Below are 14,838 nucleotides of genomic sequence, written 5' to 3'. Positions count from 1 at the left end.
CTCGAGTTACCAGCAATCATCAACACGATGAAATAATTGCGTCTAGTAAATATTACAATGAAATCATTGTCACGTCACGCATATGGTAGGGCCTTAGGGCAGTGGATCCGAAATGTTTTTGACAAATTTCTCATTACACAATCGGTTTTTCGATATCCCAGGAATATATGACGTCAAGTTAAACATTATTTAGGGTTGCGCATTATATACACTGACTTTAAATAGCCAGCTGATTCGCAGTAGCGATTTTTTTGCAACCACTTGCAAAAGCGATTTACCTTCTAAAGTTTTAAAATTACTTCCAAGTTGGGGAACTTTCGTGATGGGGTTAAAAACATGATGAAAAATCTTTTTTCGGTTTCGTGACTCTTGCAGGAGCAGGAAACGGGAAACGTTTCTCTATTGTTTTGTCGATTAATTTAAACCCGAAAGCCTGAAGCTTTAGAATTATATTCGATACCGGCCTAAAAAGTGAAACTATACATGTATGAACGCTCTAAGTTAAAAGGTCATAGATGCATGTGATCAAATGTGTTGTTGTAACATGTGTGCTTGAAGTTATAAAAACAATACCGTTCAAATCAGGTAAATTGTCTTTCACCTCTTTTCATGAAATGTGTACCACGTGGCTTTAAACCATCATTTTGGCTCATTGGTTTGGCCGAGCAAAACGTAATGGAAAATATTAAATTTGCAAGCATAACTTTTCGTTCCCATCAAAATGAAATGTGGTTTACGAAACTTAAGCTTCCTTACTTTTAACCGCTAAAGTAGGGCTTGCAAAATCTCCGCAAATGTACCTGATAGTTATAGCCTACTTGCGAAGAAAAGATTGATTATTTTCCATGTGTATCAGTCTTTTTTTCACAGCACCAAATGCTACAACACAAATATGTTATTTGCAGTGTGGGCTACAGTCTACACCAGGGGTCTCAAACTCAAACTGCTTTAAGGGCCAAAAACAAACTTTTTAGTACGTCGAGGGCCGCACTATCGAAACATATGTTACAGTGTAACATGACAACAAAAGTATTGCATGATTAAAAACGAAAGTGTTCATTTATGCCAATAACTGCATTTAAAAAAAACACAATAACAAACAGATATACAGTGCAGCAAAGTGAAAGAACCAACTGTGCCTTATAGCTTTGTGTGAAAACAATGACCTACAATAACGCAACAATGTAGATGATATGGCGCAACCATCGTGGCTGATTCTAAAGAGGAGCTATTTCGATTTTTCCTGTCAAAACGTTGCACATACCACCAATAGAAAGTGATTGTATATTGTAAACTTACTGATCTGACAGGGTATTCCGCCTGAGTAAAACACATAACTTCTAAAAAGTTACTTCGCGGGCCGCACAAAAACTCTTGGAGGGCCGCATGTGGCCCGCGGCCCGCGGCCCGCGGCCCGCGTGTTTGAGACCTCTGGTCTACACTCTACATGTTGACTGTATTGTCTTTTTCTATATTTAAATGTACACGTTTCTATGTGATTAAGTCCTTTGTACCAAATAAAACCAACTGCTTTTAAGGCGTTGTATTGAATTTTTGGAGAGCAATACAATACTATGCAGCTGAATTAGATATTTAGGTACAGCACCAAATGCAATTACAGGCGAATGATTGTACACTCTGGAATGCACCTCAACACAGAGCAGCGGAGAAAAATACAAAATTATCACAGATCTATGGCGAAAAACACTTGATTGGAAAACACACTTGAAGTTATAAACACGATTTTTAGTTACACGCACCTCTGTACACGTTTAAAGCGGGTTTCAAAACGAGCTTTGTGCAGTAAACTGTGATGTACACGAAAGCAGTTGAAAGCGAACTACTTTTTTTCAAAAAGCCAAGGCCCGAATTCGCCCCCAAATTTGGTAAAATTGGGTCACTTACCAGCTTGACTATGAAGTCAGGCCCGAATCAAGCCGTTTTAAGGAGACTTACTTTGGACTACAGCCTCATGGCATGCTGTTTCGTATTTATGTGCAGCGTTATGGTTGAATGCACGAAACTCGTTTGCAAACCCGCTTTAGGCGCAAATACATATAAAAGCCGACTAGAAGAAACCTCACAGGATATATGAAATCAACACTAGAAAATTTTGCTACAGCGATTCGGAAAAGAGGATCGACAGTTACGTCACAATAGAGTTGGCGTAATGATAGAAAATTACAAAGTTACCGACTAAGTGATCCCAGTATACACATTGGCGGTTGAAGGCGTAAAAGGTGAAAGGCTTGTAACGAGTTTAGGGGATTGAAATTGTAGATCTTTTGAAACGAGTGATTAAAATTGTAACGAGTGGTTAGTATTGCACGAAGTGGTTTGGCTTTTGTGCTGAAGTTTTCGTAACGTTGTTTGTACAGTGGAGAATAGAAAATTGGCAAAACAAAACTATTATGCCACTTTCTTTACAGACTTGTTTACAATATGTCATAGGATATAGAAAAGAATACATTTTGGACGTCTATCACAGAACAAGTGTCTTATTATGCTGATGAAGGGACATTTTATGTGTTCTGTCTTTTATCTAGATTTTTGGTCACTCGGTTTATGATTTTCCATGTTAGTAACTTTAAAAATGTTACTCTTCGAGCCAGTTGAAACAAAGGCGTTGGGATTGATCAATAAGCTGGTGTTACTTTGTTTGTTTTTGCAGTTAAAAATCGCTCAGTGACTTAAGATTTTACACCCTACTATTGGAAAAGTTACTACTTTGTCTTTAAGGGTGGACAAACATATATGTATATAATTTGTACAATTCCTAGATTACAGCAAACCAAAAAAAACAAACAGTGTAAACACGTAAGAATTATTGCAAAATTAACAAAACAACATACCACGTCACAAATAAGATGTTAAAATGAAGAAACAGGCCAAATGTACCTTGAAGAAAAAAAGGCCTAAACAATGTAAAGCACCATAAAAGTAAAACAGGCCAGTGGTAAACCGGTCAACGCACCGCAGCAGAAATAGGAAAATGGTTGTCTAGCTGGAACATGCAACAAAACTTTACAGTCACAATTAACCACACGACAATAGAAGGGCAACAGCCAACGATTTTGGATAGTACAGCACTCTTTGCTCTAAAAGTCGAAACCATACGTCAAAGCCTAAGTTCAAGAACTATTTACATCATAAGGTCCGTACCTATATGTACAAATAGGAAAATTAAAAGCATTTATATGCAATACTTCAATAGGTTAAAACAAATTGTCGGTTGCATGTATTACATACTGTACAAGCATATCGCTTGAAGGAAGCTAGTACCATTATGCGTGTTTACATGCTAAAAGCAACATAGATCGGCTTAGAACTTGTTAGAAGGTTGTCATTTCGGCGTCTGATATTTTCATGTCTTCCTCTAACTTTCGGCGTTTTAGACCTTGTATGACTTTTTTCCGCGGGCCCAAGTTTAAACCCATTTTGTGCAAATCGTCATCGGTGCAGTAAGTCAGCGATTCCATGTCCATGTCGTTTTGCTGGGAAAGATTGAGTAGTTTGTTAAAGAATGCAGCGGCAAATGAAATGACTTAAAATTGTCGATGGTCAGTAAGAGAAAACACTACACTTTCCTAGATGCTTGGCATTTTTAACGATTTATTAGCGTTTTAATTGGCTGAAACATTTTGGTCAAGTATTCCTTTTTTGTGATGTCTCTGTTTTCGTCACAAGTGCATTTCAAAAACTCTGTGCATTTATTAAGCGAATTTTCTTATCGTTTTTTTAAGCAAAATAGCATCAATTTGGACGAGTTTGGGGATTCGGCCAAATATTCGTTTTAAAACGGATTCGGTGCATCATTATGCACAAGCTCTTTTTTGCCCTCGACTCACATATAGATTTTAAAGGATGTTTGGTAACATACAAGCATATATATGTCGCACAATAAACATGGCAAACTTTTCTGTTTTTAAGCTGGGAGAGACATTGCGTTTCCGTACCAATATTATGACGTCACATGCAGGGGGCGTTACACTCAAGAAATCACATGACGTCACACGTAGAAAGGGGGTAGGGATACACTCAAAGTAAATTTAATATACCTGCCGAAAATATCTGTCGAATCAAGAAACGCAGTGACTGGGTTTAGTGCTATCAACTAGGTGGCGGCAAAGATGCGAAATATTTACTAGGCCGCTAAATTATTTATTCATTGTTTAATGGACAGACATAAACTTAATGTAATGTGTGCTCAGGGGAACGGTCGGTTCCGCCTCGTATTTATTTACCTGTGCCATTAATTTCGCAAGCTTTTCACACCTGCCTCGCGCGTGCCATGAAAAAAATTTGTCGATTTAATTTATGATTTTTTTCGATTGCCAGTTATGAATTCGTGCTTAGGTAAGAACAAAAACAGTTCGCAAATCGGCGGATTGTCAATTAGTACTCGGTCAACGAAGTATTCTAAAGTTTATCTTCAGCTGAGAATTGAAACTGCATCAAATCACGTGTTCAAATCACGTGGTCTCTCCGGATTAATCAGCAAACATCTGTTCTTTTCTCGAGATTGCTTTTTGTAATTTATATTTTTCCCTTTTCGTCGACCCAATTAACCTTGAGTTAATCAAGCGTAATGACTTGGTACATTGATTTCTAATCCCCGTGTGTCCAATTTCTTATCTCTCGGGTTTCATTATCTGTTGTCCAATCTAAAGTCGTATCGATTCTAATCTTGATTAAGTAAAATACCGGACTTATAAATACCACGCCACAAACATTGAAATTCATTCCATTTCCAATTCCAATTCTAATTCTAATTCGGATGCTAGTTCTAAATTCTATCTTTCAACCGTTAAAATTCTGGTCAAAGTGCGAATATTATATTCTGCCATTATTCGCTTAATGTACGAATCGCTCGTCAACTTGATGTTACGTTGAACTTGTAAAAGTAAGTTATCTGTGTTCGTCTGTTTGTTATGTTGCTTGTAATAAAACTCGTGAAGTAGATACTTAAGTCTGTGCTATGCTCAGTTATTAACCGGAGTCAGCTTTGCATTCGCTGCAAAACATTACATTAGTATAACTCAGTAAATCACAACCTTTTGCAAGGGTTACCGACCTTACGGGAAAGTTTACCTTTGTCTATTCATTTAAACTTGTTTATAGTTTTGGGTCTTCACGGACACAGCTATACTACCCGACATATCCCTGGAGGTCCGCGAACCCCGGGTTGGGAGCCACTGGTATAGCCCTTTTGTACTCGTTCACGTTTAACTTTAGGCGTTGGGCGGTTGCTGCTCGCAAAGTTAGGGAATCTAATCCGGTTTCAATAGCTGGTATTCTATATTCAAATACCGTTGCAATCTGGAAGAAACATTTACAAACCACTAAAAAAACATCCTAAACGTCACCAAGGTGACTAACAACGCTTTTTAAGTGTATCACAGAGTTGTAAAGAAATTTTTGTCCCAAGCCGAAACCGAATCGTTTTTGAGAAGCCGTTTTGGCCTGAAAGTTTGATTGGCAGGCCTGTAATAAAGAAGACATATACACAATGGACGATGGCCTAAATAAGACGTTTTAGGGCTGTTGGGCATTAGGTTGTATCCAACTAGCTACTTAGGTAGGTAATTTGTATTTCAAAAAATACTGACACAGAGTGTAAGACAGACCCGAATCACGCCTGTTAGTAAAAAACTTAAGCCCGAACCCGACCAGACTTACAACTGGGGTGTATCCACAAAAAAGGACAACCTAAAATATGAACCGGGCTTAAAACCAAAAAAGTAGACATTAAAGAAGTCAAATAAAGTGATATAATTCAGTGGAAGAAAGATTACCTCAAAAAGTGGTAAATAGGAAGTTAATCCAAGGGAAGCAATAAAATTCCGTAGTTCTTTGTCCCCTGCATCCTCGTCACTAGAAGATTCAACATCAAATTTAGCTCCTTCTTCTTCATCATATCCATTCATTTCTAATAATAGGAAACAATTAGTATGTATTCCTATGTTAATTCTGAAAAACAAATTGGTTTCAAATTCTATTAACGGGAACGATGTCTTAGCACATATTGACATTATATATACACTAGCCTAAAATTTTTTTATGTCAAGCCCATATCAGCCAATGTTTGTGTGTTTGTGCTGCCATCAACTAATGCAAACAGATTAACACTACACCACAATTAGCATTTGTTAAGTAGCACCTGCAAGACTATTACACCACAGAAACCTTTCTTTGTAGTGACTGGTATCATGCAAAAAACATATATAAGAAAAATGTCACACACTTTTGGGGCTAATCAGACACAAAAAAGTGAAATCAAAGTATGCTCTCTTCAGAAAAAGGGCCCTATAATCATAATGATAAATGTGTTTTATTACAATTGCCATCCATCTTACTTGGTCTTGCCATAGGAGCTAACACAACCTCCCCATCAGTTTCTTCAGGAGGTTTCTCTGTTTCAGGGAGTGCTGAGTACAAGCCCTTAGTGGAAAAGTTGTTTCTGCAATATAAACATGTGAGCACTCTTCGTATAAGGGCCAAATAGCAAGGATTACATTAAAAACACTTTCATTTACCAAAATAAATGATTCTGTTACGACAAAACAAATAAGGACAACTCAGTCAATTGGGAAGAATTTTTTAATTAGACAATTTTTTGATGAAAGGTGGTCTGAAATAGACCATTGTTTCTTTGTACTTTCTGTTCATTATTATTATTTTTCATTACTTGGAACTTATAAAATCTTAAACCACTTTACAGTAAACCTGTTTTCAGATTTTACTTGTCTACAAGCCTGAAAAGGTTTAAAGCAAACAAAAACAGGTGTACAATATGTTGAAGTAAGCAAAGTTGGTTGTTCTGTAGCATTCATACCGGAATGCCATTGTTCCAAAATCACCCTTTTTAGTGGGAAAAGAATTTGAATTGGGAAAGACATCTTTAACTGCCTTTCTTTTCTGGTTGTCAGAAGTGTCATCCAGTTTATTTTCCATATCTTTCATTTCTTCAGTGGTTCTGTAAGTAACCTGTGTGTGTGGAAAAAATGAACTTTGCATTCAGAACAAATTCCCAAATAACTGATATACTACATCAAAACAAAAAAGTTGAAAAGTTTGCTAAAAAATTAAAAGAAAAAAAATGGAATGAACTGTACACTCCGGATTAAAAAGTTTTATGCAAGTTTGCTCAAAAATTATGCTGAAAAAAAGGGAATGAACTGTACACTTTGGTAATAAATCCAAACACATTTTCCAGACTGGAAACAACTGCAATTGAAGCTTAGCATTTTTTGCAACACTTCAAGAATTTTTACTTTACCTGTGATGAATGTGCGCTATTGATTTGAGTTGAGTCTGTGTCTCTGTCCATAGCAGCGCTTAATCCAGGTGGTGGCTTTTTCTATAACAGTGACTTAATATATTAGCACATAAACTGATGATGTATCAAAGCTTCGGTTTGCAGAATTTATTCAGCTGAATACCCAAGTTTCACCAAGATTCTGTTTTATCTCAATGCTTTTGTGCATATACATGTATCTTTTTTGTCTAATAACTAATTAAGTGTTTCACATAACACAACAACAATCCTCAAACATTTGAATTAGCTGCCACAAAACTTATTGCTTTGTCAACACAAAGCCTATATTTTACTTATTTACATTCTGCAGAAAATTGGAACCAATCGCTGACAAAGAAAAAGTTAACTTACTATTGTTAATCTATTCTTTAACTTTTTTATGGATGGAAATGATCTAGCTTTGGGAATTTGTGGGGCTTCTCCTGTGGACTCCTTTCTCCTGTAGAAAGGTGTGATATGGTAAAGACTAAAACAGTTTTAATTAGCCTACCATTATATAAGAAGGCAACAATTCAAAGAGTTTTTTTCACATGAACACAAAGTATAGAAATACAGTGTGTTGGGTGATGTGCTATGGGGCCGAACCTGCACCCCACTAGATAACTTTGTTATTCTTATTATATGCAATCTTGTCATTGTGTTTTCTTTCACTAAGTAAAATGAGCTCGACTCAAACTGGAAAAAAGACTGTGGTTTTGCTATCCCTGCGGAAATACATTATTGTTCAGTATTGATTAGTTGAGCATACCAAACCATTTTCCTCGCAAACATTAGCAGTGTTTGTTCTATTCTATGAATACAAGTAGGCATTTTCTTATTCATTGAAGTCAATTTTAACTTATTTTGCAATTTTTAAAATATCCTATCTATTCACTGGCCAACACAATTTTTGGTGTCTTTAATGGTAAAACTGATATTGACTAATTTTGGGGTGCTGATTTCAAAAATCATTACGGTTTTCTTCAATCAGATCAACTTTTTATTTATTTACAAAATCAAAATTCATGACCATATTGATTCAATGACTTTAAAATCATGCTTATATGTGTTTGTTAAAGTTTTGTTACATTATACACATCAATTTCCTACAGTGCAGTCAGTTTCATAGCATGAATATGCGTTCTATGCTTATGCTCTGTCTAAAAATGGTTGGTGCGGGCTAGTGGTAACTTTAAACTATACGTGTTTTATGGAGTGATTTTCAGACTAGTAAAGCAACGTGGTAAAACTAAAATTTATAGTGGCTAGGTCATCTATAAGGTGTTGCATGAATTACCAAGATGTTTTATGCTACATTACTTGTGCATACCCATACAACACAACTAAAAAGAGAAAAAAAAAGATCTGTATCAAATGTGCATATCTTGCACACTTCGATGTGGCTTTGGGGGTTTAGGACAATGCGCTCCACTTACCTATTGTTGATTTGAATTGGAATAATGCAGTAATGGACAAAAACAGTAGAAAGGGACTGAAATTATTAGAAAGAGTACATAACTAAGTTATTAGGCGGTCTAAAAAATTTGGTACATAAATAAATACAAAGCTACACTTCCTATAAAACGTAGGGGATATAAATGATGAGAATTAAGCTGAAAGGTTTCAACAGGATATCAGTAAAACGAAACGTGTCAGGGAAGAGGGAATAAAGTGGTCCTGGCTAACTGCTGTTGGTCAATTAAACGGGATGATATATAGCAATATTGCTGCCATTCAGTTCCGAAAGTTACCAAAGTACTATACGTATACCTGATAACTTACAAATTTGAAACATTTTTTTGTTTTTTGTGTTGAGTTTTGTTTGTTAGGAGTGTCCACCTGTTACATTTAAAATTAAATTTGAAATTTCGTTCTTGCAAAAACGTTAATTCCAAATAAAATACTCAAAACCAGTTTCACTATAGTGTATATATATATATATATATACATATAGATTGTTTTTCAAACGTGGATGTACCATAACAGGAAAACTAGACGTGATACAGATAAACCGATTGCATTTTTGAAATCAGGGCACTAGAATTAGTCAAAATCAGTTAAAACATTACAGACACCAGTAAAAAAATATTTTTTTGTTGCCCAGTGTTATATAATATGTATATGACATCTTATTTTAAAAGATATATAGTGGTTGACAGTTGCATGCAACCGCTGTTATTTTACTGAAGGATTAACTGGAAAAAATGCCTAAATATAAACAACACCAAATACCACAGATCATTTGGGGAAATACAGGCTAATGTTATGTCAGTCCAGTTTGTGTTTATGAGGTCCAAAAATTACGCAAACTAAAAAAGTGCTTGAAAAATTGGTTTGTATGACATGGTGAACGTGCAATACTAATTGTATAGGACACAATAAGTTTTGTTTGTTATCAAACATTAACTTGCTGCCGCTGCCGGGGCATGGTAGGCAGATCATTAACAACATGGCATGTGCTTGATTATTTTCTGCCCTCACCTACTGTCAAGTTCCATCTTTTCTCTGTATTTTTGTTGCATTCTCTCATACTTTTCAATTCTGTGCATCGCTTCTTTTCTTGCCTCATCCTGCATTCGTTTCGCTTTCTGAAAATATAAAATATTTAATATATATAAGGGTAAACATACTAGCTTAATTTTCCAGTAGTTGCAATAAGCAATACAACAATCAGGGGTTATTCAGTCCAAAACCAAACGTCAATAAAAACTGTAATTTATAACACAAATCAACAAAAAATGGTAAGTATGGTTGAGTTTATTTGCTGTTAGCATGAAAATAACCTTTTACTTTCTGCAATCAGTGATAGGCTTGGGTGAAATTGCACTCAAATGTACATACCTTTGGATCTTCCATTAGCTTTTTATTGGCGGCATTATCTAGGTATTTTACGCAATCAGTTTGTTTTCGAATTCCAGCTATGTCCAATGCGGTGTGATAGCTGTTGTCCACATGCCAGACATTAGCTCCAAAAATCACAAGAAAGGAGACAAGGTGAAGGTGGCCATTTTGCGCTGCAAGGTGTAATGCTGAGTTGCCTGTGTGGTCAGATTTGTTGGGGTCTCCACTGTAAACAATAATTTAAAGTGGGTTGTACAAGGTGTACAGTATGTAAATGTTGATGATTGCCATCTGACACTGGCAAACATTATGGTTACGAATAGGTTTAACAGGTAAACAGACATCGAAAAAAGGTTCATTGCTTTACAATATGCTTTGTAAATTCATCGCATGTTAAAAATTAACAGCGTGATTAATTTGTAGGTGCTTTAACGCCAAGTTACTAAATAGAAGCATTGTTAGCACAAAGTAACACAACACTTATAAGTGAATGGATTTGAAATCACAAATCTGTACATTCATACCCTCTTGAGCAACACAACTTCAGTGCTGACAAGTTCCCAGTGTAAGCTGACCACAGAGTTGGTGTCATCCCATCACCATCCACTTGATTTAAATCTCTTTTTGTTGCCTAGAAATTATAACCCTTGTTTAGAGCAAATGACATCAGCTGATTGTTACCTTGCCGATTTAATGGTACATTATTAAAAACTTTTAATTTATACTTTGCAGACATCAAACTCAGTACTTATATAAAACAATACCTAAACGAGTTCACAGCACATTGTAAAGCAGCTGAAGATTTTAGTGCCAAAATATATCATCATTATATAACCTCAGTTTAAACCATAAAATAATCATAACCTTAGTTTAAACCACACATTTACTGACAGCCAGAAAAAAACATTTCAAAGCATTTAATCTTGTGTGCAAGGAAACATGAGGAAAACATACTAACCTCTTTCAAAATTGTCAGTAAACCATCTTTTGCTGCACGATGAAAACGGTCATTCATTTTGTTAATTTGTTTTCATGTAATTCAAATCAGCAAAACTTCAAACCTACAACAAGGTGCAAACTACACAAAAATAACTTGTTAATTTTATGCAAAACCTTTACATTTTGTAATCAACATGAATAGGAATGCAATATAGTTGTTCAAATTTCTCAACTTTTTTTCATAATTAACGTTTCTACACACGGGTCTTAGCATGTTATGTTACAGAGAGAATTTATCAGCTGAGACGTATAAACCCTTTCTTGTAAGTAATGAGTCTTAACTATTAATGTGATGCAAGTACAATCAAGTTTTTGACCATTGGCAAAAACCTAAAGCAAAAAATTATACAATAAGCAATTGAATAGTTGTTGTAAACATTGCTTTAGACATGCACACAAATGGGTGTCAGAAAATATTCATAGAAAAAAATTCACAACAACATCTAGAACAGCCCAAACTGTAACTAATTCTTTTAACAAAAAATACCATAGATTTAAATTTTTAAATATCTGGCAGTAGGACACACTGTTGATTCCATGTTTATTTTTGTGAACCCTAACAAACTTCACATGATTTATTTCGGAGTAGTTTTTTTATGTATTAGTACAAATTTGGTTCAGAAGTTATAAGGTTTGTGGTTCAAATCCCATCTTGTTTCCATTACATGACTGTCTGCATTGTACTTACTCAAGCTTGCAAAACTAAAATACACCTATAAAACATCAACAAATCTTACACAAATAAACTAATAGGCCTTGTTTTTGACTGTAACTGTAGGCAGCAGGCATCAGGTTTATATGAAAAAGTGACATAAACAGGTCGCAATCTACACTCTAATCAGTAAAATAGTAATGCACATAAGGTTTAAGTTTTATTCAATGTTGCCACGAGCAACGTATAAACAATAGAAACGCAACACAAAATGATTATCATGTCACCTACAAAGTTCTCTGTTCTATATGTTTGTTCAACACCAGGGCACTTCAAGTTTCGAAATATATTTTTGACCTGTGGGACATAGAAATGCTACATGCTATGGTCTCTTCTGTGACGCAACAATTCACTTAAGGAATGCGGATGAAATTTTGCTGAGAGATCATTTGTGAAGTTAAATATATTTGTTTTGGGTCTAATTTCAAGTCATGTAAAGGAAATTATAACAACAAACTTTTTCTGAGCGTCAATCGCTATGCTGTCAAACCTGTCATCAGGAATACAAAGGAAGCACGTTCGAATTCTACATCATGCTTGAGGCATCAACAAATAATTCAATAACGAAAGACAAAATATCGGTTATTCGACGCATTTTTACCTCTTGCAGCTGTTTAAACCAGGGTGTCGAACCGGAACCGAACTCGAACTTGAGAACCGTTTTGAGCGGTTATTTTTATTAAACCCGAATAAAATATAAATAATTAAGATGAGAAATATAGAATTATAAAATTGTATAAAATATTGTCTTTCCTAACGTATGGAAACGGTAAATGTTTACCATTTGGTTCTCCCAGAGTATTTTATTTCTTTACAAACTAATCATCATTACGGGGGTTTCCCAGTTGTGATGCTAAAGATTTTTTTGCAGACGAAAAAGGTTCAGATCAGACGCTTAAGCTTTGCTGCACTGCGCGAATCGTTTCTTATTATGTGCTATGGATAAAATGTACAGTTTAAAACGTCTTTGTGGTTGACTTTTGTAAGTAATTTGTAATTCAACTTTACTGGGAAAATGTATTTGGGCACGTTACTTATTTTCACTGCGAGTTTGGTCTTATGTAACGAAGCTGCAGAAGGTAAGAAAACAAGTTGTCTGGTTGTTTTTTGTTTGTTATCTTGGACCTTTTTCCAACTGTAGGAAATATCCTAGTTCAATTTGATTTTGTGGAGCCATTGTCATGGAATGGACCTGTTCGTCACACATTCAAAAAAGTTATTGCAAATTATACAAATCAATACTGTTTACTGAACTTTTCTGCATGCAGTATGGACACGCACAAGTAGGTATCATTTTCCACACATATTTAAAAAAAGGATTATTTTTAAATATTAAGTTTACATTCAAAACTAAAAGATTTTTCGCCTTTTTTAGGTGTATCTTAAGGTATAATTTGGTCTGATTTTTGTGAGTAATACAGCAAAAAAACTAAAAGTAAATGTGAAACCAGCTTCGTTCTTTACAGAAATTTCTCTGCTGACAATGTTCAAATAGAAGCAGGATACCCACAACTTTATGACATATCTACATTAGTTTCCTTTTATGTACAACTTCCTCAGTCCACAGCCAATCATCTTCCACGAGATATTTTAGCAGGTATAAGTTCTATGTCAGATTTCTTATTGATTACTATATTTTTTGATTACACTATATTTTAGCCCATTTTGCTTTTTTCTTGAAGTAAGTTGTTTCCTTTGAATGATCCGTGTTAATTTTTGTCCATTTAGTGGCTTTAGAAGTATTATATATGTTTTGGTATTTTTCAGAAATTGTTCAAGACAGGCGAATTGAAATACAAACCTCACTTAAGGCTGTTTCACATAAGACTCATCTGATTGCTTTTCGGATATCGCATGTAAATTCAGTGTACCTGCTTCCACCATATGATGAGACGCTCAACAAAATTATGATACCTATTACACTTATTATTCTTTTGTCATTGGCACTTTTTATTGCTACATGTGAAATAAAGAGGTATGTAAACCCAAGTAGAGTGCTTTGGATTTTGAACTAAATTTGTTTTTTTCCAATCTTTACATTTATATACCAATTTTTTTCACGTTTTTGTACAGCATAAATGGATTTTTTGGTTTAACTAAAATATAATGTATATTGAATAACTCATACTATTGGATAATACAATGCTGGAATAATATACTATTTTTATTAAATGCATTTCAAAAATCTTTTTAGTCAGGAGAGTTATTTTCAAAAGTAGTTTGGTCACAGAAAAAATAATGATTTTTTTTATTTGTGTATGAAACGTAGGTACATGGTAATGCTTAGTTCTTTTATGTGTAAAGATCATTACTCAAGAAAGCTGAATTAAAAGAAATTGAGCGAAGATTAATAAAGGAAAAGGCTGTAAATGTTGAAGAAAAACAGGACAATGTCACTATTTTTCAAGCCACAAGTGACAATCAAGAGATAAGTGCTTAAATCCTGACATATGATTGTTTCATTTTCGTTATGTTCAGATTTATTGATTGCTATAACATTTTGGCTATGCCTTCTATACACACTAACAGAATATTTTGTTTGTATTAATAGACATTTTCCATTTCATTTTATGTTCTACTTTGTTTGTTAAACTTTTAAATACTTGCTCATTGCTTCGTTTAAAATAGGTTTGTAGAAAGTTGTCAGAATAAACCTGTAATGAAACATTGAAACCGTATTCTTTAACACAAGTTCTTGTACCAATTGATACAAATGTGGTTGTACCTGCTTGACACCAAGCAAAATCCTGGTGGATCACTCCTGTTGTGTTGTGACAAAAGGGCACATTGTTTATTTTTTCTTCAAAACAAAATGATACTGTGTTACAGATCTTCCCAGGTCTAATTTTCAAACCTAGCAATTTGCACAAGTGTTATTACTTCCAAAACATAATGCTGTGTAAATGCCATAACCACTATACTCACCATAATGTTACTGTTTGTTTCACACACACATCTGTGACATTTATGCCGCTCAAAAACTGTGGGA

The 14,838-nt window shown here is 34.8% G+C and overlaps 2 protein-coding genes across 2 annotated transcripts; one reads left to right on the top strand and one right to left on the bottom strand.

The window, feature by feature from the left end:
• Nucleotides 1-1,528: 1,528 nt before the first annotated feature.
• On the bottom strand, nucleotides 1,529-11,214 carry LOC145234441 (pre-mRNA splicing regulator USH1G-like). Its single transcript, XM_080099174.1, has 10 exons — nucleotides 11,097-11,214; nucleotides 10,663-10,769; nucleotides 10,139-10,364; nucleotides 9,779-9,885; nucleotides 7,670-7,757; nucleotides 7,280-7,360; nucleotides 6,836-6,987; nucleotides 6,357-6,460; nucleotides 5,796-5,929; nucleotides 1,529-3,494 (listed from the first exon to the last, which is right to left on the bottom strand). The coding sequence occupies exons 1-10, from the start codon at nucleotides 11,151-11,153 to the stop codon at nucleotides 3,333-3,335; spliced, it is 1,218 nt and encodes a 405-aa protein (XP_079955300.1). The 5' UTR covers nucleotides 11,154-11,214; the 3' UTR covers nucleotides 1,529-3,332.
• Nucleotides 11,215-12,713: 1,499 nt separating this feature from the next.
• LOC145230539 (uncharacterized) lies at nucleotides 12,714-14,650 on the top strand. Its single transcript, XM_080095982.1, has 5 exons — nucleotides 12,714-12,928; nucleotides 12,991-13,132; nucleotides 13,316-13,446; nucleotides 13,617-13,824; nucleotides 14,154-14,650. The coding sequence occupies exons 1-5, from the start codon at nucleotides 12,865-12,867 to the stop codon at nucleotides 14,287-14,289; spliced, it is 681 nt and encodes a 226-aa protein (XP_079952108.1). The 5' UTR covers nucleotides 12,714-12,864; the 3' UTR covers nucleotides 14,290-14,650.
• The last annotated feature ends 188 nt before the right edge of the window (nucleotides 14,651-14,838 follow it).

Source organism: Phallusia mammillata, chromosome 1 (genome assembly GCF_965637545.1).
Source record: "Phallusia mammillata chromosome 1, kaPhaMamm4.hap1.1, whole genome shotgun sequence".
NCBI lineage: Eukaryota > Metazoa > Chordata > Ascidiacea > Phlebobranchia > Ascidiidae > Phallusia > Phallusia mammillata.
Note: the sequence above shows the minus strand (reverse complement) of the source record. Positions and strands in the feature narration are given on the sequence as shown.